This window comes from Heteronotia binoei, chromosome 3 (genome assembly GCF_032191835.1).
Source record: "Heteronotia binoei isolate CCM8104 ecotype False Entrance Well chromosome 3, APGP_CSIRO_Hbin_v1, whole genome shotgun sequence".
NCBI lineage: Eukaryota > Metazoa > Chordata > Lepidosauria > Squamata > Gekkonidae > Heteronotia > Heteronotia binoei.
In genome coordinates this window covers 13,212,369-13,240,148 of record NC_083225.1, presented here as the reverse complement: position 1 = coordinate 13,240,148, position 27,780 = coordinate 13,212,369, and the positions used below count along the sequence as shown (strand labels likewise).

Sequence of the window (27,780 nt, the reverse complement as noted above, 5' to 3'; positions counted from 1 at the left end):
CATTGCCTTCCCCAGTCGTCTACACTTCCCCCCCCCCCCCCCAGCAAAGCTGGGGACTCATTTTACCGACCTCAGAAGGATGGAAGGCTGAGTCAACTTTGAGTCGGTTACCTGAATCCAGCTTTCGCCGGAATTGAACTCAGGTCATGAGCAGAGTTCAGACCACAGTACTGCAGTACTGCTGCTTTACCACTCTGCGCCACGGGGCTGCTTAGGCAATGTCAAACCACTCCATAAAAAGTCTGCCATGAAAACGTTGTGAGAGCAACATCACCCCAGAGTCGGAAACGACTAGTGCTTGCACAGGGAACCTTTCCTTTCCTTTCCTTTCCTTTCCTTTCCTTTCCTTTCCTTTCCTTTCCTTTCCTTTCCTTTCCTTTCCTTTCCTTTCCTTTCCTTTCCTTTCCTTTCCTTTCCTTTCCTTTCCTTTCCTTTCCCACTTAGAGGAGGGCAGGGAGCTGTTCCTGTTGGCAGTAGAGGATAGGACTTGCAGTAATGGGTTTAAATTCTGTGTGAAAAGGTACCAACTGGATATTTGGATTTTTTACACTGAGAGTAGTTTAGCAGTGGAATCGGTTACCAGGGAGGGTTTGGGTGAGCTCCCCTTCACAGGCAGGCTTCCACTAGAGGCTGGACAGACACTTTAGGCCAGATCTTGTATTGATCAGGGGGTCAGACTAGAGGGCTTGTATGGCCCCTTCCAACTCTGTGATTGTATCATATAAAGGAAAGGAAAGGTCCCCTGTGCAAGCACCAGTCGTTTCCGACTCTGGGGTGATGTTGCTCTCACAACGTTTTCACGGCAGTCTTTTTACAGGGTGGTTTGTCATTGCCTTCCCCAGTAATCTACACTTTCCGCCCAGCAAGCTGGGTGCTCATTTTACCGACCTCGGAAGGATGGAAGGCTGAGTCAACCTCGAGCTGGCTACCTGAAAACCCAGCTTCCACCGGGGATCGAACTCAGGTCATGAGCAGAGGGCTCCGACTGCAGTACTGCAGCTTTACCGCTCTGCGCCATGGGGCTCTGCTGCTTAGGCAAGGCACCAAATCCCCCATTGTCATCCAAATGAGGAATTGCTTAAGAAAGATCGCTCTTCTCTGGCATCTCTTGTTGTTCAGTCGCACAGTCAAGTCCGACTCTTTGTGACCCCATGGACCAAGTCACGCCAGGCCCTCCTGTCTTCCACTATCCTCCAAAGACTGCTCAAATTCATGTTTGTTACATCAGTAATGCAGTGCAGCCATCTCCTCTTTTGCCCTCCCCTTCTTCTTTTGCCTTCTGTCTTTCCCAGCATCAGGGTCTTCTCCAGGGAGTGCTCCCTTCTCATTCGGTGGCCAAAGTATTTGAGCTTCAGCGTCAGCATTTGACCTTCCAGGGAACAGTCTGGGTTGATTTCCCTTAGGACTGACTGATTGGATCTTCTTGCAGTCCAAGGGACTCTCTAGATTCTTTTCCTGTATAAAACAATTTATTATAATGTAATACATTGTAATGGCATATTATCTTTGGTCATTAAATGTTAATACACATATATAATTTTCTCCACCCCACCCCCCTTTTTGGTGACCCCCCAGCAGTGCCTACCCTCTTAACAAACATCTCTTTATTAGTATTAAACTTAATTTGTTATAAGGTAATAAACTCTATCTGCTAAAGAATCTTTCTTCAAAAAAGCCCAAAGGTTATAGCTGTAATCCATCTTCCTGATAGTTCTTCTTAATCATTAGCAAGGAAACGAAAAAGTTATAATCCAATAGTCCTAGTTTTTAAACTGTAATCCATATATAGTTTCTTTAAAAATTAACCATTGTCAAAGATCACCAAATGTCCTTTAACATTCCATATTTTTGAAACTTTCTCCACTTGTTTTTAAACTTCTCTAGATCTTGTTCTTTTAAGATTCTTGTAAATTTGTCCATTTCACTCCAATGCATGACTTTCAAAGTCCATTCCCACATTTCTGGTATTTTGTCTTGTTTCCCCATTGGCGCATATAATGTCCATGCAGCTGATGGGACTCTCAAGAGGCTTCTCCAGCACCACAGCTCAAAAGCATCTATTCTTCTGGGCTCGGCCTTCCTTATGGTCCAGCTCTCACAGCCATACATTACTACTGGGAATACTATCGCTTTGACTATACGGACTTTTGTTGGCAAGATGATGTCTCTACTTTTTATTATACTGCCCAGGTTTGCCATAGCTGTCCTCCCAAGGAGCAAATGTCTTTTAATTTCATGGCTGCAGTCACCATCTGCAGTGATCTTGGACCCCAGAAATGTGAAGTCTGTCACTACTTCCATGGCTTTCCCTTCTATTTGCCACGGTGTGATGGGGCTGGATGCCAGGATCTTAGTTTTTTTGATGTTGAGTTTCAAGCCTACTTTTGCGCTCTCCTCTTTCACCCTCAACAAGAGGTTCTTTAGGTCCTCCTCACTTTCTGCCATTAGAGTGGTGTCATCTGCATATCTGAGGTTGTTGATGTTTTCCCCGGCAATCTTAATTCCGGTTTGTGCTTCATCCAGGCCAGCATTCCGCACGATGTACTCTGCATATAAATTAAATAAGCAGGGTGACAATATACATCCTTGTCGAACTCCTTTTCCTATTCTAAACCAATCAGTTCCATATCCCGTTCTGACGGTTGCTTCTTGTCCCTTATACAGGTTTCTCAGGAGACGTGTGAGGTGGTCTGGTACTCCCATCTCTTTAAGGACTTGCCACAGTTTGTTGTGATCCACACAATCAAAGGCTTTAGCGTAGTCAATGAAACAGAAATAGACTTTTTTCTGATACTCCCGTGCTTTCTCCATAATCCAGCAAATGTTGGCCATTTGATCTCTAGTTTTTCTACCTCGTTTTTTAAAAAAGGAGCTGTCCAGGTGCTGAAAGGGACATCATTTTTGTTAGCTGCAAGAGAACTTTGCCTGGAAAGCAGGACTGTTGTGAAATGCTCAGCAACTGCTCTAGGTCAGATAGTCCCCATGTAATCTGGCCTGACACCCTGGAGATGTTCTTCGGGGGACTGGGCTCAAGAATCTTCATGTTTTGTTCTGCTACCTATTTCCCCCCACACGTGCTCCCCTTTCAGAATCAAAGCTCTCTAGTGAAATATTATTTGGGCAACTTTTGCCTTTGACTTGACCAGTATCTTTTTCCACCCCCTCCCCAACAGCTCAGATGCTAACTAAACTATGTTTGTGTGATGTAGTGAGGGAAATTATGGAATTTTTAATGCAGCAGTGAGACCATTTCTGCAGTAGTGAAATCCCCCACATTGATGTTTTTAAAACTGTGAATTTTTTTTTGCAGTAGATTTTTCCTCACCAGGAGCAAACCTCAAGTTTTCTCCTCCTTTACACTGTGTTCTCAAAATCCCCAGTTTTAGTGAGTTCTGGAAACGAGGGGTTAGGAGGAGACAACTTCAGTTTTGTGCCTGGTTAGGAAAAATCTACTGAAGAATGTTTCAGATGATATGTAACTTTAAAATTGTCAGTGCAGGGAATTTCACTACTGCAGAAATGGTCTGAGAGAGATCTAAAGAGGCAGTTTGTGTGATATTGATCATTTTGGTGACAGAACTCAGGTTAGTGGAGAAAAGGTCAACCCAACTGCAGTGTTATTTGATTCCTTGCTCATAAGTATATAAGAACATAAGAGAAGCCATGTTGGATCAGGCCAATGGCCCATCCAGTCCAACACTCTGTCACACAGGTGCAATCAGGAGGTCCATCAGTGGGGCCAGGACACTAGAAGTCCTCCCACTTTGCCCCCCCCCCCCAGCACAAGGAATACAGAGCATCACTGCCCCAGACAGAGAGTTCCAACAATAAGCTGTGGCTAATAGCTACCGATGGACCTCTGCTCCATATGTTTCTCCAATCCCCTCTTGAAGCTGTCTATGCTTGTAGCCACCACCACCTCCTGTGGCAGTGAATTCCACGTGTTAATCACCCGACTGCTCAGCAATTTCATTGAATGTCCACGACTTCTCGTATTGTGAGAAAGGGAGAAAAGGACTTCTTTCTCTGCTTTCTCTGTCCCATGCATAGTCTTGTAAATCTCCATACTTGTGTACTTGCATGTCCAGGTTCTCTTCTTTCAGATCGTAAACTATTGTGGCAAGTTTTCTGTGTTAGCATTCTTCAGTGGTACCTGCATGTGTAGGTACAGAGGTGAGCAGCACTATCAGTACTAATTAGTTACACAGCCTCTTACCATTTGAGAGGGTAGCCATGTTGGTCGACAGTAGAGCAGCTAGGTTCAGTAGCGCCATAGAGACCAACCAGATTTTTGAGGTACAAGCTCTCAAGAGTCAAATCTGGCAAAGGGAGCTTTGGATTTCTGAAATTAATGCCCTGAAAACCTCATTGGTCTCAGCGGTGCCACTGGACTCCAATTGAGTTGTTCTACCATGTCTTATGAGAAATTAGAGTAACTATTGCCTGGGTGATGTCATGTGCCTGTCAGAAGTGAGACGCAGTCGTGCTCCTGTCTATAACTCAACAGGTAATGAATAATTAGTAAAGGTCAAGGTAGTGTGCAAGCACCAGTCATTTCTGACTTGGGGGTGACATCACATCACAGCGTTTTCACAAACTTTTTAACGGGTGGTTTGCCATTGCCTTCCCCAGTCATCTACACTCCCCCCCCCCTCCCCAGCAAGCTGGGGACTCATTTTACCAATCTTGGAAGGATGGAAGGCTGAGTCAACCTTGAGTCGGCTACTTGAACCCAGCTTCCATGGAGCAGAGGTCCATCAGTGGCTATTAGCTACAGTGTGTGTGCGTGTGTGTGTGTATATATATATATAATTTTTTTTGGCCACTGTGTGACACAGAGTGTTGCACTGGATGGGCCATTGGCCTGATCCAACATGGCTGCTCTTATGTTCTTCTGTGACACAGAGTGTTGGACTGGATGGGCTATTGGCCTGATCCAATATGGCTTCTCTTATGTTCTTCTGTGACACAAAGTATTGGACTGGATGGGCCATTGGCCTGATCCAAGATGGCTTCTCTTATGTTCTTATGTGACACAGAGTGCTGGACGGGATGGGCCATTGGCCTTACCCAACATGGCTTCTCTTATGTTCTTATGAGACACAGAGTGTTGGACTGGATGGGCCATTGGCCTGATCCAGCATGGCTTCTTTTATGTTCTTATGTGACACAGAGTGTTGGACAGGATGGGCCACTGGCCTGATCCAACATGGCTTCTCTTATGTTCTTATGTGACTCAGAGTGTTGGACTGGGTGGGCCATTGGCCTGATCCAGCATGGCTTCTCTTGTGTTCTTTTGTGACAAAGAGTGCTGGACCGGATGGGCCATTGGCCTGATCCAACATGGCTTCTCTTATGTTCTTATGAGATCGAACTCAGGTCATGAGTAGAGAGCTTGGACTGCAGTACCGCAGCTTTACCACTTGGCACCAAAGGGCTGTAATGAATAATTGCCCTTGATTATTTCTTTTATGTTTGATTTCTTGCTAGACTGTCTAAAGTTTGACCCCCTAAGATGAAGGGGTATGCCAGGGAGCTCTAGCTGATTCCTCGAAGTCAGCTGACTCCCTAAACTTTTGCTGAGCATGATTAATAGTGGTCAAGAATACAGATAGCTGCCCAGACAGCCCCATCTGTTCAGTCCGTGGCTCTTAACAAAACCGTCACATTGGCCTGAGGAATGGCAGCAGGTTGCGTGATGGATGACTCAGGCTCAGGTGTTCTTATTGGTCCCGAAACTGCCTATGGCCAGTTGATGAAAGCGAAAGTGATGCACAGCATTCTCTGGCTTGCTGATGCAGTCAGCCTTGCTTTAGCAGTGTTTGCACTGCCAACCATGCAATGGATATCAAATAAGTTCATTGGTAGAGCAATAAGGCGTTTTAATGGCCATGACCTTTATGCAACCTTGAGATCTGTATGCTGCGTTTAGTCAAGCTGGGTGCAGGTTTTTCTCTCTAACCTTCTGTGAGACCGTGCTGTTGGCAGAGAGCTTCCCTTTGGATTCATAAGAACATAAGAGAAGCCATGTTGGATCAGGCCAATGGCCCATCCAGTCCAACACTGTGGGTCACATAAGAACATAAGAGAAGCCCTGTTGGATCAGGCCAATGGCCCATCCAGTCCAACACTGTGGGTCACATAAGAACATAAGAGAAGCCATGTTGGATCAGGCCAATGGCCCATCCAGTCCAACACTCTGTGTCACATAAGAACATAAGAGAAGCCATGTCAGATCAGGCCAATGGCCCATCCAGTCCAACACTCTGTGTCACATAAGAACATAAGAGAAGCCATGTTGGATCAGGCCAGTGGCCCATCCAGTCCAACACTCTGTGTCACATAAGAACATAAGAGACGCCCTGTTGGACCAGGCCATTGACCCCTCCTGTCCAACACTCTGTGTCACATAAGAACATAAGAGAAGCCATGTTGGATCAGGCCATTGGCCCATCCAGTCCAATACTGTGGGTCACACAGTGGCCAATATATGTGTGTGTGTGTATAGGGCTCAGAGGGTAGATTTCTGTGGTATCACTTTCTTGTGAAGAACTGAAACCACCATTATTTATTTATTTATTTATTTGATTGGATTTATTCCCCGCCGAAGCAGGCTCAGGGTGGCTTACAACAATAAAAAAACATTTACAAATACTGAGCATTAACTAATTAAAACCTTAAACAGTATAACAATTAAAACATATGAAAACAATTTGGTGCTAATGGTAAATTCCAAGCACTTCAGTCTTCTTGACCATAATCTGAAGTTCCACAAGCTGGTATGTCCAGTGTACGTTTAGGCTGCCTTTGTTTTATTTGTTTTAGCCCAGTTTTCCAGCCTGTCAATTCTGGACTTTTTAGCCATCTTCTGGGGATGGAACAGGGGTCACTGGAGATGTGTGTGTGTGAGGGAGGTATTTGTGAGTTTCCTGCATTTCACAGGGGGTTGGACTAGATGGTTCTGGAGGTCCCTTCCAACTCTACGTTTGTATGAATATTAGCTCTTTGCTGAGGCAACAGAAAGGAGATCATCTCCGTGGGGTTTAGTAACAGGTGGGGAGGAGACAGTTTCCTTGTAAGGCTCCGGTTTTTTTATGAGATGCAGAGAAGGCATTTGATAGGTTAGATTGAGCCACTTAGGTTTTATAACTGTTTATCAAGTATCTCACCCTCCCATCCAAGATGTTCTGTAAACCCCTGTTTGTGTCATCACGAATGGTTAAAGACCAGCTCCGTTAGGGAGTAAGAAAAGGTACTCAATGGAACTCTTTGCTGTTATTCTTGATCAGTTTCCCAGAGTCCTGTGTGTCCTTTTTTCTGTGTGGCAATAAACGTAGCGCACAAATTACTCCGTAACCATTACCGAATTTTTGATAGCAACGGCAGTCACAGAAATTGTGTCTGACTTATTTAAATTTACGAGAAATAGTAATCCCCTCTCCCCAGCTGCTGATAGACAAAGGGGTACTGTGGCATTTAATAGGAAGTGAACGTGCGGTTTAAACTTAAGAAGGATCAGTTTCTTAAGACCATTTAGACGAACACACAAAAGAGAGATAAATAGCCGGCATCAATCCCCGTATGTCTTGTTTTTCTTCTCTCCCTCTTCCCACCGTTGTCATTTTTTTCTTCTCAGGTTTTAATCCTTCTTATTGGAGGCTGCGTTAAAATAAATGGAAGGGAGCAGATGGGAAGGCCTAAAAATCAATTTTAAATTTAAATTCGCACTCCTAGGTGATAGCTGTTGGAATTGCATATGAAACATCTGGTGAAATAGCACAGTGGCTTTTTAAAAGCAATTGGAAGTCGAAAGGTGACAAATCTTCTAGATGCTTTTTGTTGTACCAAGTCAATTTTGCTTTGGAGTTAACGGTAGACGTGGAGTCTTAAAATACAATCCTTGTAGATTCTGACATTGTTTAGTTTATCTCTGTTTGCCCGTTCTATAAATTATGCGAACAATCTGATGGTCTTAGCAAAGTACGTGAGTTTGTATGAAATAGAATAATAGAAAATCATAGAGTTGGAAGGGACCTCTAGTCCAACCCCCTGCACAATGCAGGAAATTGACAAATATCTTCCCCTAAATTCACAGAATCCGCATTGCTGTCAGATGGCCATCTAGCCTTTGTTTAAAACCCTCAAAAGAAAGAGAGCCCACCACCTCCCGAGGAAGCCTGTTGCACTGAGTAACCACTGTGTCAGGAATCATAGAATCATAGAGTTGGAAGGGACCTCTGGGGTCATCCAGTACAACCCCCTGCACAGTGCAGGAAACGCACGAACACCTCCCCCTAAATTCACAGGATCTTTATTGCTGTCAGATGGCCATCTAGCCTCTGTTTAAAAACCTCCAAGGAAGGAGAGCCCACCACCTCCCAAGAAAGCCTGTTCCACTGAGGAGTCGCTCTAACAGTCAGGAAGTTCTTCCTAATGTTGAGCCGGAAGCTCATCTGATTTAATTTCAACCCATTGGTTCTGGTCCTATCTTCCGAGGCCACAGAAAACAATTCCACACCATCCTCTATAGGACAGCCCTTCAAGTACTTGAAGATGGTGATCCTATCACCTCTCAGTGGCCTCCACTCCAGGCTAAACATCCCCAGCCCAGAGATTGGCAGGTATATCTGTACTTCTTTCCCTCATCACATTTAGTGTTATCTTCTCACCCTAGTGTGGTGCCTGTGAGGGAAACAGTACCTGCTGAAAACCTTTCTGGTGCCTACCAAGTGTTTTTAGAAAATGGACAAGTCCAGGGTGGTTTTTTTTCCCAGGAAGGCTTCTGATTGGCCATTTGAGATTTGATTGGCTGGGCAGATTTTTATCCATGTAGCTTCAAGAAGCAGCTGCAGTCACAACACAAGGATCTCCGCTGTGTGACTGAATGCAACTTGCAGCAACCATTGTATGGCTGGTCATGCCTCTCATAGTGTCCATTTTGTGATTGTTCCCACCACGCTGTCAGAAAGGAAAGGTCCCCCGTGCAAGCACCAGTCGTTTCCAACTCTGGGGTGATGTCGCTTTCACAACGTTTTCACGGCAGTCTTTTTACAGGGTGGTTTGCCATTGCCTTCCCCAGTCATCTACACTCCAACCCCCCCCCCCCCCCCCCAGCAAACTGGGTACTCATTTTACTGACCTCGGAAGGATGGAAGTCTGAGTCAACCTCGGGCCGGCTACCTGAATCCAGCTTCCGCCGGAATTGAATTCAGATCATGAGCAGAGAGTTCAGACCTCAGTACTGTAGTACTGCTGCTTTACCACTCTGCGCCACGAGGCCGCTTGTATCATATAAAACAACCTTACAAAAAAAAAACCCAGCTGAATTTGTGAGCGGTATTCTTCCCCTCCCCGAAATGAAACCCACAAAAGGGTGAAGAGATTTTTTTTTTTTTTTTTTAAAAAGTCCATTAATTTCTTTAGAGCCAAGGAAGAGAAGCCAGTCTGGTGTACTGATTAAGCGCACAGATTCTAATCTGAGAGAACCGGGGTTGATTCTCCACTCCTCCACCTGCACCTGCTGGTATGACCTTGGGTCAGTCGTAACTCAAAGGTCTCAGGAGCAGTTTTTGAAAGAGCTCTCGAAGCCCCACAGAGCATCTGTTGTTGGGAAGGGAAGGAAAGGAAAGGAAAGGAAAGGAAAGGAAAGGAAAGGAAAGGAAAGGAAAGGAGACTGTAAAGCACTTTGAGCGAAGGGCAGGGTATAAATCCAATCTCCTCTTTTTCCTCCTCCTTCTGAGAGAGAGAGTCCCGTTTTGTTTTTCACAGAAAGATGACCTGAAAACATTTCTCAGAACTGCTGAGTTATTAAATATGCAAAACCTGTGGTTGAACATATGAAGTTGCCTTCTCCTGAATCAGACCCTCGGTCCATCAAAGTCAGTCTTGTCTACTCAGACTGGCCATGGCTCTCCAGGGTCTCAAGCTGAGGTTTTTCACATCTATTTGCCTGGACCCTTTTTAGTTGAAGATGCTAAGGATTGAACCTGGGACCTTCTGCTTACTAAGCAGATGCTCTACCACTGAGCCACCGTCCTGCCGCAACATATAGGAACATACGAAGCTGCCTTATACTGTATCAGACCCTCGGTCCATCAAAGTCAGTATTGTCTACTCAGGCTGGCAGCAGCTCTCCAGGGTCTCAAGCTGAGGTTTTTCACACCTATTTGCCTGGACCCTTTTTAGTTGGAGATGCCGGGGATTGAACCTGGGACCTTCTGCTTCCCAAGCAGATGCTCTGAGCCACCATCCCTCTACCACTGAGTCACCGTCTCTTCCTTTTGTAAACAAAAGGAACATTCCTCCTTGTGGTGAAAGGGTTTAACTAGAGTTTTGTGGAGCTTTTGACTATCCCAAGATGCACTCTGCCATGTTCTCCGGGTGCAGGCAGTCAGGAGTCCAAAGCCAGTCCAAGGTCAAAGTCCAGGAAGTCAAGCAGGAGCCAGGTCACCAATGCAGAATCACAAACCAGAATCAGAAGTCAGTGTCCAAAAGCCAAAAGGTCAGGGTGCCAAGGAAATCAAGCAGGTCAGGATCAGGAAGGAGCGTGGATGCAAGCCAGAGAATAGACTCATTGCTTCCACAAGGTTACCGTAAGCTCATCCGCTTGACTGTCTTGGCATTTTATGGGACTCTTGCGTTCCTTTCTTTCCTGCTGCACTCCACTTGACTTTTAAAAAAGCAAATAGATGTCCTGCCTTGTCTCATTATTCTAATTACCAAATGGTTCCCAAAGCATGCCTAATGTAAGTCTGGTTCCAAGTTCAGTGTGTGTCTTGCTACTTGCAAAGGTCCCTCGTTGGAGAATGGAGAAGAAGTCCTACCCCAGCGTTTGCTTTGTGTATCATCCTGGCAGTGTGTTCTGTTAAATCCTGTTGTTTCCCTGCAGGAGGAAGAAGAAATCGCTTATGAACAAACGTTAGAATTTCGCAGAGGTGGCGACGGGCAACCACGGCGGTCAACGCGGCCCACCCAGCAGTTTTATCAGCCTCCGAGAGCTAGGAACTGACAGCAAGGAAGGTAAATGCTGCCCGATAAACGTGGAACGTTTGGGTGGGGGAGGCAAGTTCCATCTTTTAAAAACGCTGCTTCGGGTGTAATTTAATAGAATTTACTTGGAATTCTCTAGGTTGTTTCGATTTCCTAGAAACTTGGAACGTAGCTGGGTTTTGAACCCATTAATTTGCTAACTGTGGGATTTAAAAAAAATGGGTTTAACTGATTATGCTATGTCAGGCTCTCCAAGGACTGTATTTCCCAGGGTTTACTGAGGCAGTGTGCCAGAAGTATCCGAAGTAATAGAACAAAGTAGGAGTCCAGTGGCACCTTTAAGACCAACCAAGTTTTATGCAGAATGCAAGCTTTCGTGTGCATGCAGATTTCATCAGACAATGGCACGGGGCACAGTGAGCAGAGCCACATACAGCTGGTGGATAGTGGTTTTGTTAAGCCAATTGCCCTAAAAATAGGATTTGGGGGGAATTTAGAGTGGAGGGCAATCTGCCTTTTAGCGAGATCAAAAACCGATTTATACACAAGGTGTCTGCTTTGGAAGTTACCCAGTAACGAGACAATATGATATAATAATAAAAGGGGTTTATTATAAAATAAAGGCAAACATACAAGGGTATAAAGTCACACAGCACACATACAGTCCTAATAAAAATAGGGTAGAAATAGATGGGGGTTAACGCAAAGACTGACAAACAGGGTGATAATTACCTACCGTAGTCTTTGAGGAAGGCTCCAATGGCGACGAAAAAGGAGATGGGGGATGGACCCTCAACTGATCAGGTATCAGGAGTGTATGTAACAGCAGAGTATGTAGTTCTGTCAGATGCACACGTGTGGGGAGTTGGGTCAGAGGTTATAAGGACTACCTTGAACCCTTAGGGGGTAGGAGGTGCAGGGGCGGATGACAGGTGGTCAGCTAGTACATGACCTCAGAAAAAAAGGGGAGGCTCCAAAGTGACCATAGGGGCTTGGCTTGTGTGGTGGGCAGTGGCCAGTCTATTCTGGGTACCTTATTGGATGCCCATATGCAGCCAATGAGAGGACCTGGCCCCGGGTACCTGATTTGGTTTCCAGGTAACAATGGGCAAGGGGGAGGTTCCAGGGTGACAGTTAGGACAAGGCATGGGTGGGGGTATTGGGTGGAGGTGATTAAACAAGCTATCCAACTTATTTAAAAGTGACAATAGAGGGCCAAATTGGTACTTAAGTTGACACCCGATTTATACATAGAACTCTGGCTCTAGATGAAGCTGATCTTCATCGTGGTCTCTGTGCAGTCCCACACATGGGTTTTCTGGCTGGAACGAACCCGACCTCGGAGAATTTAAAGCTAGCCTAGGCGTTTATTTTGGCGCACATTCCCTCCCGCTCTGGGGAGCAGGCATCCACTGTGCATGCCTGGAGCGAGGGGAAGGCGCTCTACCCACCCAGTTTCTTTCTAGCTGCCGCTCGGGATAGTCCTTCCTCATGGTGTCTCCTCAACTTTACTAGCCTTATTACCTTCTTCAACCTTCGTATTCCTTCATTGTCCATCTTTGTCTTCTTCAATCTTCTACTGCTTTTTTTTTACCCGCTTTACTATCGCCTCATTTTCCTTTCCCTCTCCCCCCCCCCAGGCAAATGGAAGGAAAGGATCCAAAAATCACTTTTTAAAAGTGTACTCGCTGCAGGGCGAAAATCCCTTCAACAGACGGACACTCTCAGTGCTTATTTTGTTTGGGGGAGGCCCACAGGACCGACACTTGTACCCATTGCAGCCAATTTGGAAAACAGGCGAAAAAAAACGCGCAGCTAGGCTGAAGAGTCACCTTTTAGAGTCTTCATTGCGGCCTGTGATGTCCCACGCTTCTGGGTCCCAAAACTCGCCACCTTCCCTGACCCCGCAAAAGGACGTGACAAAACCAGAAGCTTCAGTGGTATCGGATCCCAGTAAGCCTAAGTCCGGCAAACATACTAAAAAGTCGGATGAATCCAAGAGAAAGCACCACTTGGAACCTTCGTCTAAGCGACAGCAGGAGTTGAAAGCTGCATCGAAGTCGACTTCGAGGACCCAACTGGATCTGAGAGCTTCGGATATCATGAGTACAATCTTGGTATCGAAAACTTCGGTATCGAAACCTACAGCACCAATTGTTCCACCAGAACTTTCGATGCCCACAGATGTGATTGCTGACGAGATAATACGGATTCGATCCCGATCACCATCCATTCGCGAGTCCCTGCCCGAAGACATCTTAGCTACTGAGTCTATGGAACCATCACCATAAATCCAAACACAACGAGCCAACTTTCTTGAGGTGCATTCATTCCGTGAGGTATCGGCACCAAGAACATTTAAAGATTCTGCTGTCTTCCCACTCCATCGGGAATCCCCGGCTCGTCAGTACCGAGAAAGATCTCCAAGTTGACATAGAGATCGATATTATTATTATAGCCAGTTCAGATCTCTGTCTCCATCTCCATACTGACACCATCACTATTACAGGCCTTCTAGATCCCCATCTGTAGAATACCGACATAGGTACTGTGACCAACCTCGGTACCATGAGGAATCCTATCAACCTTGGTACCGAGAGGAAGCTCATCATTACAGGCACATTGAAGATCCACATCACCGGTACCATGACGAAGCCTACTATCGACTCTGACAGGAACCAAAGCAGACATCACCGGCTCCTTCGACATCCGCTCTATCTAAACATACAGTACAATCAAACCAACCTACCCTGGCGATGAAACCTTTAACTTTGACGACACCGGTACTTGACAGACCCACAACTCCTGTAGATGCTCCAGAGGATTCCGAAGCCGAAAACGCTGAGTCATCACATTCAGTCTCATCACCAACATCACCTACGTCTGACATTACAAAGCCAGCTGACCTATCTCCATCTGAGGGAGCTAAAGCTTATTTGGATTGACTCACGAGCATGGCAAATACACTAAACATAAAACTAACCACAGATCTGCCGAGAGAATCAGATGTGGTCCACGACCTGGTCCATGCTGATTTACCTGCAGGATCCTTCTTACCCATGCTACCTGTCCATTTAGAGGCATTGAAGGAAGCTTGGGATAAGCAGGCATCAGTTCCGCCAATGTCTAAACGAATTGAATCCCTATACAAAATACATGTACCGGATTCGAAATTCTTATTTAATCATCCTGCTCCAAATTCAATGATTGTACATTCATCCTCGAAATCAAAGCAGACACGTCACCCTGTCCCACCAGAGAAGGAAGGAAAGAAGTTGGACACATTGGGCAGAAAACTCTACTCCCTCTCCACCGCTACATCCAAAATTCATAACTATTTGGCCTACTTCGCTGCCTATACTTTCAATTTATCATCCCAACTGAATACATTGGTTCCATCCTTACCTGAAACTTCACAGAAACAAGCTTCAAAGATACTGCAAGAGCTTAACCGTGTAAGTAAGCGACAAATCAACTCAGTCCGGCACGCTGTTGCTTGCTCTTCGAGAACTATGGCCACCTCCATTGCCTTATGTAGGCATTCCTGGCTCCGTTCCTCATCACTTCAACCTGACATAAAGTTTAAAATAGAAGATTTGCCCTTTGATGGCCAAGGTCTTTTTAACGCAACCACTGATGACATCTTAACCACAGTAGATGACAGCAGAAAGAGAGCCAAGAGATTAGAGGTTAGCCAGCAACAACCTCAAACTAGCAGGCAAAGAGAATGGAAACCATCCTTCTACAAGTGCCCCCGTTCACCCAGGCAAGCTGATTATTGGAAACGCAAAGCTTCACCAGCCAAGCAACCATTCCATCAGCGACCATGACCACAATCCACTAAGAAGGCGACTACGGCCCCGAAACAGTCTCTTTGACTTGCTGATGCCATCATCACCGATACATCATCTACATCCCCGTGCAACAAGACTGCTTCCCTTTTATCCCATGTGGGAATCCATAACATCGGATTCATGGGTCCTGGCGATCATCCACAGGGGTTACATCATAGAGTTCGCTTTGCTCCCCAAGCACCATCGCTTTATACCTACTCCTCCTTCTCTACCCCTCCAGGAAGAGATCGCTACCTTGCTGGCCAAGGCAGCCATAAAACCAGTACCACCTGAATTCTATCGCACGGGGTTCTATTCCCGATACTTCCTGGTCCCAAAGAAAGATGGAGGACAGCGTCCAATACTGGACCTCTGCGAACTCAGCCGTCATATCCGATACAAAAAATTCCGCATGATCACCCTGCAGTCTATTCTTCCTCTAATTCTCAAGAACGCTTGGATGGCACTCATAGACCTTCAAGACGCCTATTTCCATCTTACCATCAACAATTGCCACAGAAGATTTCTGAAGTTCGCTGTCGGGAACGACCACTATCAGTTCCCCGCTCTTCCCTTCAGCCTATCGACAGCACCGAGTCTTCACAAAGTGCATGGCGGTGGTGGCGGCGTCACTCCATCAACGGAAAATTTCCATATATCCATACATAGACGACTGGCTCATTGTGGCTCAATCCCAAGAGCAACTTCAACAGGACATTTTGACTACTCTAACACTTCTATCTTCACTAGGCCTACAAGTCAACCTCCAAAAATCCAATCTTCCCCAACACAAGACATCCAATTTATAGGCGCACACCTATCAACGATAGCTCACAAAGCCTACCTGCCGGCAGACAGAGTTCACAACATTCAGACCCTAGCCAATGCCATCATATCTCATCCCACCCATACAGTTCTCATCTTTCAACGCATGCTGGGCCTTATGGTGTCTACGACTTCTGTCCTCTGTCATGCAAGGCTTCGCATGAGACCCCTACTATTGTGGTTCGTAAGGTCATTCCATCTACGCCGTCAATGCCAGCGAACTCTACTAACAGTCCCACATCACATTCTTCCAGCACTGGAATGGTGGACAATAGAACATCACCTTCTGGCAGGAATGCCATTCCTGAGATCACCTCCATCAACCATTGTCACGACAGACGCTTCGAGATGGGGTTGGGGAGCCCATTTCGACACACTAACGGTGCAAGGGCAGTGGACAGCCTACGAAAAATCCCTCCATATCAACTGTCTGGAGCTCTTGGCCGTCCACAGAGCACTCAAGTCTTTTCTGCCATCTCTTCATGGTCTACACATTCAGGTCACATCAGACAACGTTGTGACCGTGTTCTATATCAACCGGCAGGAAGGTAATGCATCTACCCGTCTGTGCAAAAGAGCTCTAGCTCTCTGGCATTGGAGCATTGCTCACAACATACATCTGACAGTTGTGCATCTACCTGGGACCCAAAATATCCAAGCGGATACCCTAAGTTGCCAACTCGTGAACGATCACGAATGGACACTCAAACGATGCTATCTCCAACCAGTCTTTAAAATGTTTGGAGTTCCGGCCATAGATGTGTTTGCTTCCCCGGACAATATCCAATGCACACGCTTCTACATGCGAGGTCCCCCATCGACTCAGTCTGCAGGAGATGCCTTTCTCCACCAATGGAAAGGACTGCTTCACTACCTCTTTCCACCCATTCCACTAATAACGAGAATGCTTCAAAAGATCCAATCGGATCAGACCGATTGCATACTAGTCACACCCTGGTGGCCTCATCAACCATGGTTCATCACACTTCTCCTTCTCTCCAACAGTGTATTTCATTACTTCCCTCAAACTCAGGACCTCCTTTTGCAACAAAATGGCAAGGTCCAACATCACGATCCAGGGCTCCTGCGACTGACTGCATGGAGGATCAGTTTTTAGAATTTCCTGTGGAAGTCCGACACGTTCTGTTGTATGCCAGAAAACCATCCACCAGAAGGTCTTATTCTCAAAAATGGAAGCGATTTCCTGAGTATGCCGCCCATCACAATTTTTTACCTACATCATCCTCTATAGCTCAAATCCTGTCATACACCTTATCTCTCTCCAACTCCAGCCTCGCTTACTCCTCTTTGAAAGTTCATTAGGCCGCTATTTCAGCCTTCCATCCACATATCGAAGGACGCATGGTGTTTTCTCATCCTGCTGCAAAATCATTCCTCAAAGGCATTCTACACCTACGATCCCCAATTCGTCAATTGCAACCTACGTGGAGTTTATCTCTTGTTCTGAGTCAACTAATGAAACCTCCGTTTGAACTGATGGCATCTATCCCACTGCATCTTTTATCATGGAAAACAGCACTATTGGTGGCACTTACATCTGGCAAAAGAGCTAGTGATGTTTGTGCTTTCCGGACAGACCCACCTTACACTGTCTTCCACAATGACAGAGTGGTTCTACGTCCTGATCCAACCTTTCTCCCAAAGGTCGTTTCACTTTACCATCTGGGAAAACCAACCACTCTACCCTCTTTCTTTCAGAAACCTAGTGACATGGGCCAACGAACTTTACACAATCTTGACGTATGTCAGGCCCTTGCCTACTATATTGATAGAACAAGCCCTTTTCGTAAGGACTCAAGACTTTTCGTAGCCTACGGAACTCATAAACAAGGACAAAGAATCTCTACCCAGAGACTCTCGAAGTGGGTTGTAGCTGCTATTGCGTTATGCTACCAACTAACTAAACAACCTATACCTGAACATTTACGAGCCCATTCCACTAGAGCTCTTTTTACATCCTCGGCTTTCTCCAAGGGCGTACTGATGGAAGACATCTGTGCTGCTGCAGTCTGGTCTTCTTCATCGACATTCACCACGCACTACGCCTTAGATATCCGTGCACGGCGAGACGTGTCCTTCAGACAAGCTGTACTTCGCTCTATCTTTGATTGAAGCCTGCAGTCTCCTCTCCTGTAAGTACAATATTTTTGGGTGTCTATATATGCATACTTAATCCCTGCTGTTCCTTTTCAGAACCAGCACCCGCCTCCTTTAACTTCAGCTTACCAGTCACCCAAGTGTGGGAGTGCACAGAGACCACGATGAAGATAAACAGGTTGCTTACCTGTAACTGACGATCTTCGAGTGGTCATCTGTGCAGTCACACACACCCACCCAGCCTTCCCCACTGCTGCTTTATGATATGCTTACCTTTTCAGATTCCTCTATACAGCGGCTAGAAGAAACTGGGTGGGTGGAGCGCTTTCCCACCCATGCACAGTGGATGCCTGCTCCCCAGAGCAAAAGGGAATGTGTGCTAAAATAAACGCCTAGGCTAGCTTTAAATTCTCTGAGGTCGGGTTCATTCCAGCCGGAAAACCCATGTGTGTGACTGCACAGATGACCACTCAAAGATCGTCAGATACAGGTAAGCAACCTGTTTTTCTTCCTCTTCTTTACTTCTTTGCTGGCACCATCTTTTGTCTTGGGTTCCATTGAATAAAAGCTTAGGCAGCCTGGCAGGATCCATGCCTAAGATAAGCTTGATTGCCTTATGCAAAAGTAACAGCTGTTGAGTACATGAGCCTCTCGCTTCGCTGTCATGGAGTCTGGCACTGCAGAAAGATGGTCGCTGATGATGTTCGCCTACCAGCATGGCTTTCATGGTCAAGGCTGGAAACTGCTTGTCCGGACAGCTCCTGATGGCGCAACTTCTTCCACTGCAATGGCCGAGATGGTGCATGCACGGAGCGGCTGGAAACCCATGTGTACTTCTGGCTAGCACTTTTCCAGAGAGATAGAGTGCTGTTGTAATGAGGCCATTAGTACTCACATAAGTCTCTTATAAACTGGTAGATAAAACCCACAAATCACAGCAAATGTGTGTGAGTTGAATCTCCAGGCACCCTGGCAACCAAACGGGTGATTATGATGTCCATATATAAGTGAAATTAGGAGTCTCTTGCTCGCAGTTAAGAATGCAAAGTGGTGCAACGTTAGACCTGATGGCGAAGTAGGGAAATTAACAAATTGAAAGAACATTTGATATGGATAGCATTTGCATGGGGAACCAATCAGACAGTAATGTAAGAATGGGAGAACGATGATGAGAGTGTCACAAGGCAATAAATGCCGACTGTTAATTGCTCTCTTGCTTGTGCCTTCGGGACCACATCGGTTTATACAGGGTCCCAAAATCTCCTTCGGATCCCTGGACTGAAAGAAGTTCGATTGTCCACCACTAGAGCCAGAGCATTTTCGATAATAGCCCCTGCTCTGTGGAACGCCCTCCCCCAAAACATCAGGGCCCTGCGGGACCTGCCAAGTTCCCCCAGGCCTGTAAGACCAAACAATTTCAACGGTAAAGGGGAGGCAGCAAATGCCCCACAGCACTGACAATCCCATTGGACAAATACAGATATTCAGAAACATCGACATGCATCTTGGATTTTATGGTTAAAAATGCGTGGAGTTGATTTTTTTTATATTGTTTTTAATATATGTGGTTTTTAACAATTGTTAGCCGCCCTAAGCCCGTTAGGGGAGGACGGGCTATTAATTTGATTAAATAAATAAATAAGTCTGAATGAAACAGAGGACATGTCTTTCCCACAGCTCAGCAGGATCAGCCATGGTTAATACTTGAACAGGAGACCACTGAAGCCCAGAAGACTGGGCTTATTATGTGGAGGAAGGCCATGGCCAACTGCCTCTGAACATCTCTGCATAAGAACATAAGAGAAGCCATGTTGGATCTGGCCAGTGGCCCCTCCAGTCCAACACTCTGTGTCACATAAGAACATAAGAGAAGCCATGTTGGGTCAGGCCAGTGGCCCCTCCAGTCCAACACTCTGTGTCACATAAGAACATAAGAGAAGTCATGTTAAATCAGGCCAGTGGCCCCTCCAGTCCAACACTCTGTGTCACATAAGAACATAAGAGAAGCCCTGTTGGATCAGGCCAATGGCCCATCCAGTCAAACACTCTGTGTCACATAAGAACATAAGAGAAGCCATGTTGGGTCAGGCCAATGGCCCATCCAGTCCAGCACTCTGTGTCACACATAAGAACATAAGAGAAGCCATGTTGGACCAGGCCAATGGCCCATCCAGTCCAACACTCTGTGTCACATAAGAACATAAGAGAAGCCATGTTGGACCAGGCCAATGGCCCATCCAGTCCAACACTCTGTGTCACATAAGAACATAAGAGAAGCCATGTTGGACCAGGCCAATGGCCCATCCAGTCCAGCACTCTGTGTCACACATAAGAACATAAGAGAAGCCATGTTGGACCAGGCCAATGGCCCATCCAGTCCAACACTCTGTGTCACATAAGAACATAAGAGAAGCCATGTTGGACCAGGCCAATGGCCCATCCAGTCAAACACTCTGTGTCACATAAGAACATAAGAGAAGCCATGTTGGACCAGGCCAATGGCCCATCCAGTCCAGCACTCTGTGTCACACATAAGAACATAAGAGAAGCCATGTTGGACCAGGCCAATGGCCCATCCAGTCCAACACTCTGTGTCACATAAGAACATAAGAGAAGCCATGTTGGACCAGGCCAATGGCCCATCCAGTCCAACACTCTGTGTCACATAAGAACATAAGAGAAGCCATGTTGGGTCAGGCCAATGGCCCATCCAGTCCAGCACACTGTGTCACACATAAGAACATAAGAGAAGCCATGTTGGATCAGGCCAATGGCCCATCCAGTCCAACACTCTGTGTCACATAAGAACATAAGAGAAGCCATGTTGGACCAGGCCAATGGCCCATCCAGTCCAACACTCTGTTTCACATAAGAACATAAGAGAAGCCATGTTGGATCAGGCCAGCGGTGCATCCAGTCCAACACTCTGTGTCACATAAGAGAAGCCATGGTGGAACAGGCCAGTGACTCATCCAGTCCAACACTCTGTGTCACATAAGAACATAAGAGAAGCCATGTTGGACCAGGCCAATGGCCCATCCAGTCCAACACTGTGTCACATAAGACAAGCCATGTTGTATCAGGCCAATGGCCCATCCAATCCAACGCTCTGAGTCACATAAGAACATAAGAGAAGTCATGTTGGATCAGGCCAATGGCCCATCCAGTCCAGCACTCTGTGTCACATAAGAGAAGCCATGTTCGATCAGGCCAATGGCCCATCCAGTCCAACGCTCTGTGTCACACGGTGACCAAAAACAAAGGAGGTTCACAAGTGGGGCTAGAAGCCCTTCCACTTTGCCCCCCCCTCCCTAAGTACCAAGAATACAGAGCATCACTGCCGCAGACAGTTCCAATAAGATGCTGTGGCTAATAGCCGCTGATGGACCTCTGCTCCATATTTTTATCCAATCTCCTCTTGAAGCTGGCTATGCTTGTAGCTACCACCACTTCCTGTGGCAGTGAATTACACATGTTAATCACCCTTTGGGTGAAGAAGGACTTCCTTTTATCTGTTCTAACCCAACTGCTCAGCAATTTCATTGAATGCTCATGAGTTCTTGTATTGTGAGAAAGGGAGAAAAGTACTTCTTTCTCTACCTTCTCTATCCCATGCATAGTCTTGTACACCTCTATCATGTCACCCCGCAGTCGACCTTTCTCCAAGCTAAAGAGCCCAAGTGTTTTAACCTTTCTTCATAGGGAAAGTGTTCCAACCCTTTAATCATTCTAGTTGCCCTTTTCTGGACTTTTTCCAACGCTATAATATTCTTTTTGAGGTGCGGTGACCAGAATTGCACACAGTACTCCAAATGAGACTGCACCAGCGATTTCTACAGGGGCGTTATGATACTGGCTGATTTGTTTTCAATTCCCTTCCTAATAATTCCCAATCCCAGCATGGCGTTGGCCTTTTTTATTGCAATCACCTTGAACACCCTGTGTGAAGGGGTCAACCTCAGTCAGCTGTGACTCGATGGCACGTTCATATTCTGCAAGGAGAACTGTTTTCTTGAACCCCTAGCTCTGCTCACAAGGCCCTCAGCATATAAGACCAGAAATGTTAATTTTCTGACATGCACAATAGCTACTCATCTCTTTGATTAAGAGCATTTTTGGTTCTCTCTTCTTCTCAGCTACAAACTGAGAGAGCCAGTTTGGTGTAGTGGTGAAGCGTGCGGACTCTTATCTGGGAGAACCAGGTTTGGTTCTCCACTCCTCCCCTTGCAGCTGCTGGAATGGCCTTGGGTCAGCCATAGCTCTAGTAGGAGTTGTCCTTGACAGGGCAGCTTCTGTGAATTCTCTCTCAGCCCCACCCACCTCACAGGGTGTCTGTTGTGGGAGAAGGAGATAAAGGAGATTGTGAGCCACTCTGAGACTCTGATTCAGAGAGAAGGACGGGGTGTAAATCTGTGGTCTTCTTCATGTTATTTACTTGGAGGGGAAGGTGAATAAAAACCATCTTTTAATGATTTTTTTTTGTTCACCCACATCATTGGCTTGAGCGCAGTAGGACTTTTCAGTGCTTAGGGGCACCTTTAAGTGTGTTAGAATCTGGCTGTTTTTTAGCAGTTTAGACACCAGCCAGGCTGCAGGTGTGGAATTTTCTTCGATGTAACAAAGCACAGAAGGGGAGGGGGGGGACTTGTAATGAGACGTGAACATTTCCTTTGGGGACCAGCCTGGTCTTAGCCTAAGGCATGTTTTGGACCCTGAAAGCGGGAGATGCTGAGAATTGAGTAGAAAACAAGTGCTAAGAAGAGGGGGTCAAGAATGTGAACTGGTTTAATGTACAACAAAATTAAGAGTCTGGCAGAGGCTTGTGGCTCTGGTGTCAGGTCTGCGATTGTCTTCAAGAATAACAACTCTCCCATTTCATCAGGATTAGCGTTTATTGTAAGATGGGATAGTACCGCTGGCAAAGCCAATGGCGAAATTAAGGCAGTTCAAACGGAGGTGAATATATATATATACACGCACAGAAGCAGTTAGCCGTTACGTGCGTGCTTGGTTTTCTGGTGCGAGATAAGTTCAAAACACTAAATTTTTACAAGGCAGACATTCTCATGCCACGTGAGTCGTTAGCAAAACACTCTAACGGATAGTGATGACCTTGATAGTTAGACAGTGTTAGAGGACCTAAATACTTCCGTTTTCCCAGCCAGCATAGCAGGTGATTTGGAATAGACAGAACAGTAAGACCAGCACAGGCTCGAGGGCGCATGGAGCCCTAGGCAGACTGGTGGCCTGCTGCCCCCCTCCACAATGCCCCCCTGTGGCACTGTGCCTCCTCCTCCCTCCCTTCCCCACCCCAGGTCTATTTCAATGCCCGGAAGGGCGATCGAGTGCCTCCTGGGCTGTCTAAAGAAGAAGAAGATAGAAGAAGATAATGGATTTATATCCCGCCCTCCACTCCTGAAGAGTCTCAGAGCGGCTCACAATCTCCTTTCCCTTCCTCCCCCACAACAGACACCCTGTGAGGTGGGTGGGGCTGGAGAGGGCTCTCACAACAGCTGCCCTTTCAAGGACAGAGTCTCAGAGCGGCCTACAATCTCCTTTCCCTTTCTCCCCCACAACAGACACCCTGTGAGGTGGGTGGGGCTGGAGAGGGCTCTCCCAGCAGCTGCCCTTTCAAGGACAACCTCTGCCAGAGCTATGGCTGACCCAAGGCCATTCCAGCAGGTGCAAGTGGAGGAGTGGGGAATCAAACCTGGTTCTCCCAGATAAGAGTCCACACACTTAACCACTACACCAAACCGGCTCTGGGCAGGCCAGTGGCAGCACGAACGAACCGCATCCCAAAATGGCGCCGCTGCTGCTCCCTCCTCCCCACTTCTTGGATGGGAAAGAAGTGGGGAGGAGTCAGCAGTGCCCTTTCGGGATGCGGTTCATTCGTGCTGCCGTTGACCTGCCCGGGCGCTGAGCGAGTGTGCAGCACGGTTTTACCCACTGATCAGCTGATCGACGGGTGGGAGTCGCCTTTAGACAGCCCAGGAGGCGTTTGATTGCCCTTCCAAGCATTGAAATAGACCTGGGGTGGGGAAGAGAGGGAGGAGGAGGCATGGCAGGGGGGGGAAGTAGGCGTTTGCTTAGGGGGGAGGGGGGAAGGCTGAATTTATCGCCCCCACCCTGCCGGCACTCTAGGCAACCGCCTAGTTTGTTAGTGGGGCAAGCTGCCCCTGAGTAAGATAGTAATACAATAAAATGGCAAGGGATCTTGACATTGGGTAGTTTGCCCTCTGAGCTGTCTCTTCCAGTGGGAGTTACTGCTGGAACCAAAGTTGCCCTCTTGCATTTATGAATGCTGGACTACCAGTGTGAATGTTGATTGTTTTTCTATTTAGTGAGGGGACAGTAATTAAGAGGTTGCTAATTCTTAGTAGCACGTTGCTAAAAATGCATTCTAAATCTGTACTCAGCTCATAAAAGTTGTTTAATGACAAATTCTAAACATCAGGTTCTTGCTCCCCCTTTGGTTCCTTCAAGTGTTTTCTCTGGGACCAGGCCTTGAATTCAGCAGCAGCTCACAGGAGCGCAGCTCCCGAACCTTTCTGAGGGTTCCCCCTCCTCCTCCCCATCTACCTTGTCCATTGAATAGTAGGTGCAGCTGCATAACAATCCCTGGATTAGGAGAGCGGACAGGCAGCCAGCCACCAGGGGCTTTGCCACACCCCCAGCAGCCCTCATTAACCCCTGGAGAAGATCTTGCCACCCTTTCTCCACTTCTTATGTGATCTGGGGGAGGCGGGGGGCTTGCTGACCTTTTGAATGTTGGGGTGGGGGGCAGCCGAGGAGAGCCCCAGGTGAGCAAGGCCTGCTTGGGCTGGCTGGATCTCTAGTCAGCCCAAGCAGGCCTCGCTCGCCCGGGGCTTTCCTTTCTTGCGTTGGGTTGCTTTTGGCTGGGGGGGGGAGCGGCATATGCTAATGAGTTATGCTAATGAGCTCCGCCTCCTATTTTTCTACAAAATGACCCCTGGCCAGGACACATACCCTGTTTGATTACCTTGTCACGTGCCATCCACCTTCCATTATTCGTCTTCACATCTTGTTGTCTTTGTTATTTTCCCTAGGCTCTTCATTATGGCTAAAGTTCTTCGCGTTCTGCTCAGTGGTCGAGATGTCCGGTTTTTTTGCCTGAGGAATGGGAGTTGATAAAGAAGGCCGGGACGAGCACGGAGTACGGAATATACCAGAGACTTTTTTTTAAGTTAGTTGAATGACGTTTTTACATACAAAAGAAAACCCATTGTTAATACTGCCATCAATAAAAGCCACCCCGCTCTACTTCGTTTTTGGTTTGTCTTTTACTACTCGGTAGCATCTTCCAGTCAGCACTCCTTCTTAAGTTGCGGAGTCTTGTGAGCAGAAATTTCACATTGTGAGCTACTGGCATTAAAGCTGTGAGCCGCTGCATCAATTAGTTTGTGCTGGGGCCCATTTTTCCTGAGCGAAGACCAAAATGTGTGAGCTGGAGGCTAAAAAACTGTGAGCTCGATCACACTAGCTCTGCTTAGAACAGGGGTGGCGAAACCTGCTTTATGTAAGAGCCACACAGAATAAACATCCGATGTTTGAGAGCCACAAGGTAAGGTAAGGTAAATTTATTTTTGTATCCCGCCCTCCCCCGCCAAAGGCAGGCTCAGGGCGGCTCACAGACATGGAACAACCATGATTTCTATAAAATACAATCAATACAATACAATAAGGCAAATTAAAATACAATTAAATTACCATTATAAGTTAGGATAAAATTAGATAAAACAGCTGTTATATGTTAATAATTAATAATTAAGGTGCTACAATTCACAGTCATATATAAGATGGTTAGATGGCTAGAAGTCAGTTTAGCCGGGTTCTATCTTGAAAGCGAGCTGAAAGAGGGTGGTTTTGCAAGCCCTGCGGAACTGGTTCAGGTCCCTCAGGGCTCGCACCACCTCTGGAAGTTGATTCCACCATCGGGGGGCCATTACTGAGAAGGCTTGCTCCCTCGTTGTTTTCAATCTAGCCTCTCTTGGACCAGGGATTTTTAAAAGATTTTGAGAACTAGATCTCAGTGCTCTCTGGGGAACATATGGGGAGAGGCAGTCCCTAAGGTAGGCAGGTTCTCGGCCATATAGGGCTTTAAAGGTAATAACCAGCACCTTATAACGAACACGGTACACAACCGGCAGCCAGTGCAGCTCCCATAGCCCAGGCTGCACGTGTTCCCACCGGGGTAGTCCCACTAACAACCTGGCCGCCGCGTTCTGCACAAGGCATTAATGTCAGATGTTTGTGAGCTACAAGACAGGAAGGAAGGGAGGGAGGGAAGAAAGAAAATAGATGGGAGGATGAGAGAGAGGTGGAACGAAAGCAACTTTAAATGCATGCTCCCAGCCGCCAACTGGCTTGGCTTGGAGAAGTGATTTAAAGAGAGCAATGCCTTCTCCAAGTCAGCCACCAGGGTGGTAGAGGCTTCAAGAGCCACACACTAAGTGGGAAAGAGCCACACGCGGCTCCCGAGTCACAGTTTGACCCCGCTGCTTCCAGTGTGCTTATTGAACAACCTGAACTGGTAAGATTTGAATGCAAAATCTGACGGAATCAATAAAAGACTTCATGTATTGAAAGCTGACGGCTGAGGAAGATTTGACTGCTACCTTTTTCCCCCTGTGGTCAGGGGTGGAATTCTAGCAGGAGCTCCTTTGCATATTAGGCCACACACCCCTGATGTAGCTGATCCTCCAAGAACTTACAAGGCTCTTTTTTGTAAGCTCTTGGAGGACTGGCTACATCCGGGGGGGTGTGTGGCCTAATATGCAAAGGAGCTCCTGCTAGAATTCCACCCCCTGCCTATGGTAGCATACTTAGAGAACAATGCTAAGTTGGTCTACTGTGGTCTGTTTAGTGGGGCTTACTCCCATGAAAGCAGTGTTACGATTGCAAACTTAGTCAGTGCTGACTAGAGTTGGGCTGTCATGGGCTTGGTCTTGCAACAGCCCAGTTAGATTAGGCCTTCCACTCGCAGCTCCTAGAAATTGACCAAAGTTACGGTGAACATCGGAAGATCAAATGAGATTGGCCAGGCGCTCATGTAAGTTGTCAAACGGTGCCCTGCTGGCAAGTGGACCCAAATGTGTATTGTGCATTGACATTTCACTTATAACATAAGAACATAAAAGAAGCCATGTTGGATCAGGCCAGTGTCACACTGTGGCCAAAAACCCAGATGCCACCAATGGGGCCAAGACACTAGAAGCCCTCCCACTGTTGCCCCTCCCAAGCACCAAGAATACAGAGCATCACTGCCCCAGACAGAGAGTTCCATCAATACTTTGTGGCTAATAGCCACTGATGGACCTCTGCTCCATAAGAATGCAAGAGAAGCCATGTTGGATCAGGCCAGTGGCCCGTCCAGTCCAACACTTTGTGTCACACTGTGGCCAAAAACCCAGATGCCATCAGGAGGTCCACCAATGGGGCCAAGACACTAGAAGCCCTCCCACTGTTGCCCCTCCCAAGCACCAAGAATACAGAGCATCACTGCCCCAGACCGAGAGTTCCATCAATACCCTGTGGCTAATAGCCACTGATGGACCTCTGCTCCATAAGAATGTAAGAGAAGCCATGTTGGATCAGGCCAGTGGCCCATCCGGTCCAACACTCTGTGTCACACAGTGGCCACTTGGAAACACGCAAGCTTGGTGTGCTAATTGTATGTGTACATAGGCGCTGGAAAAGACAACAGTGCTAGGAAAAGTTGAAGGCAGCAAGAAGATGGACTGACCCAATCAAGGAAGCCACAAAGGCCCCCAGTTTGCAAGACTTGAGCAAGTACCAGGGCTTTTTTTGTTGCAGGAACTCCTTTGCATATTAGGTCACACTTCCTTGATGTAGCCTATCCTGCTGGAGCTTACAGTAGGCCCTGTAATGAGAGCCCTGTAAGCTCATGGAGGATTGGCTATATAAGGGGTGTGGCCTAATATGCAAAGGAGTTCCTGCTACAGAAGAAGTCCTGAGCAAGACTGTCAATGAT

At 46.8% G+C, this 27,780-nt stretch overlaps 1 protein-coding gene across 2 annotated transcripts in view; it reads left to right on the top strand.

Moving 5' to 3' along the window:
- LOC132568075 (tudor domain-containing protein 3-like) overlaps positions 1 to 25,049 on the top strand; it is a 102,998-nt gene extending 77,949 nt beyond the window's left edge. For both annotated transcript variants that reach the window (XM_060233551.1, XM_060233552.1), the window contains exons 12-13: positions 10,889 to 11,019; positions 24,836 to 25,049. In XM_060233551.1, coding sequence (XP_060089534.1) covers positions 10,889 to 11,008 — 120 coding nt within the window. In that variant the 3' untranslated portion in view covers positions 11,009 to 11,019; positions 24,836 to 25,049. The remainder of the gene's footprint in view (positions 1 to 10,888; positions 11,020 to 24,835) is intronic.
- The last annotated feature ends 2,731 nt before the right edge of the window (positions 25,050 to 27,780 follow it).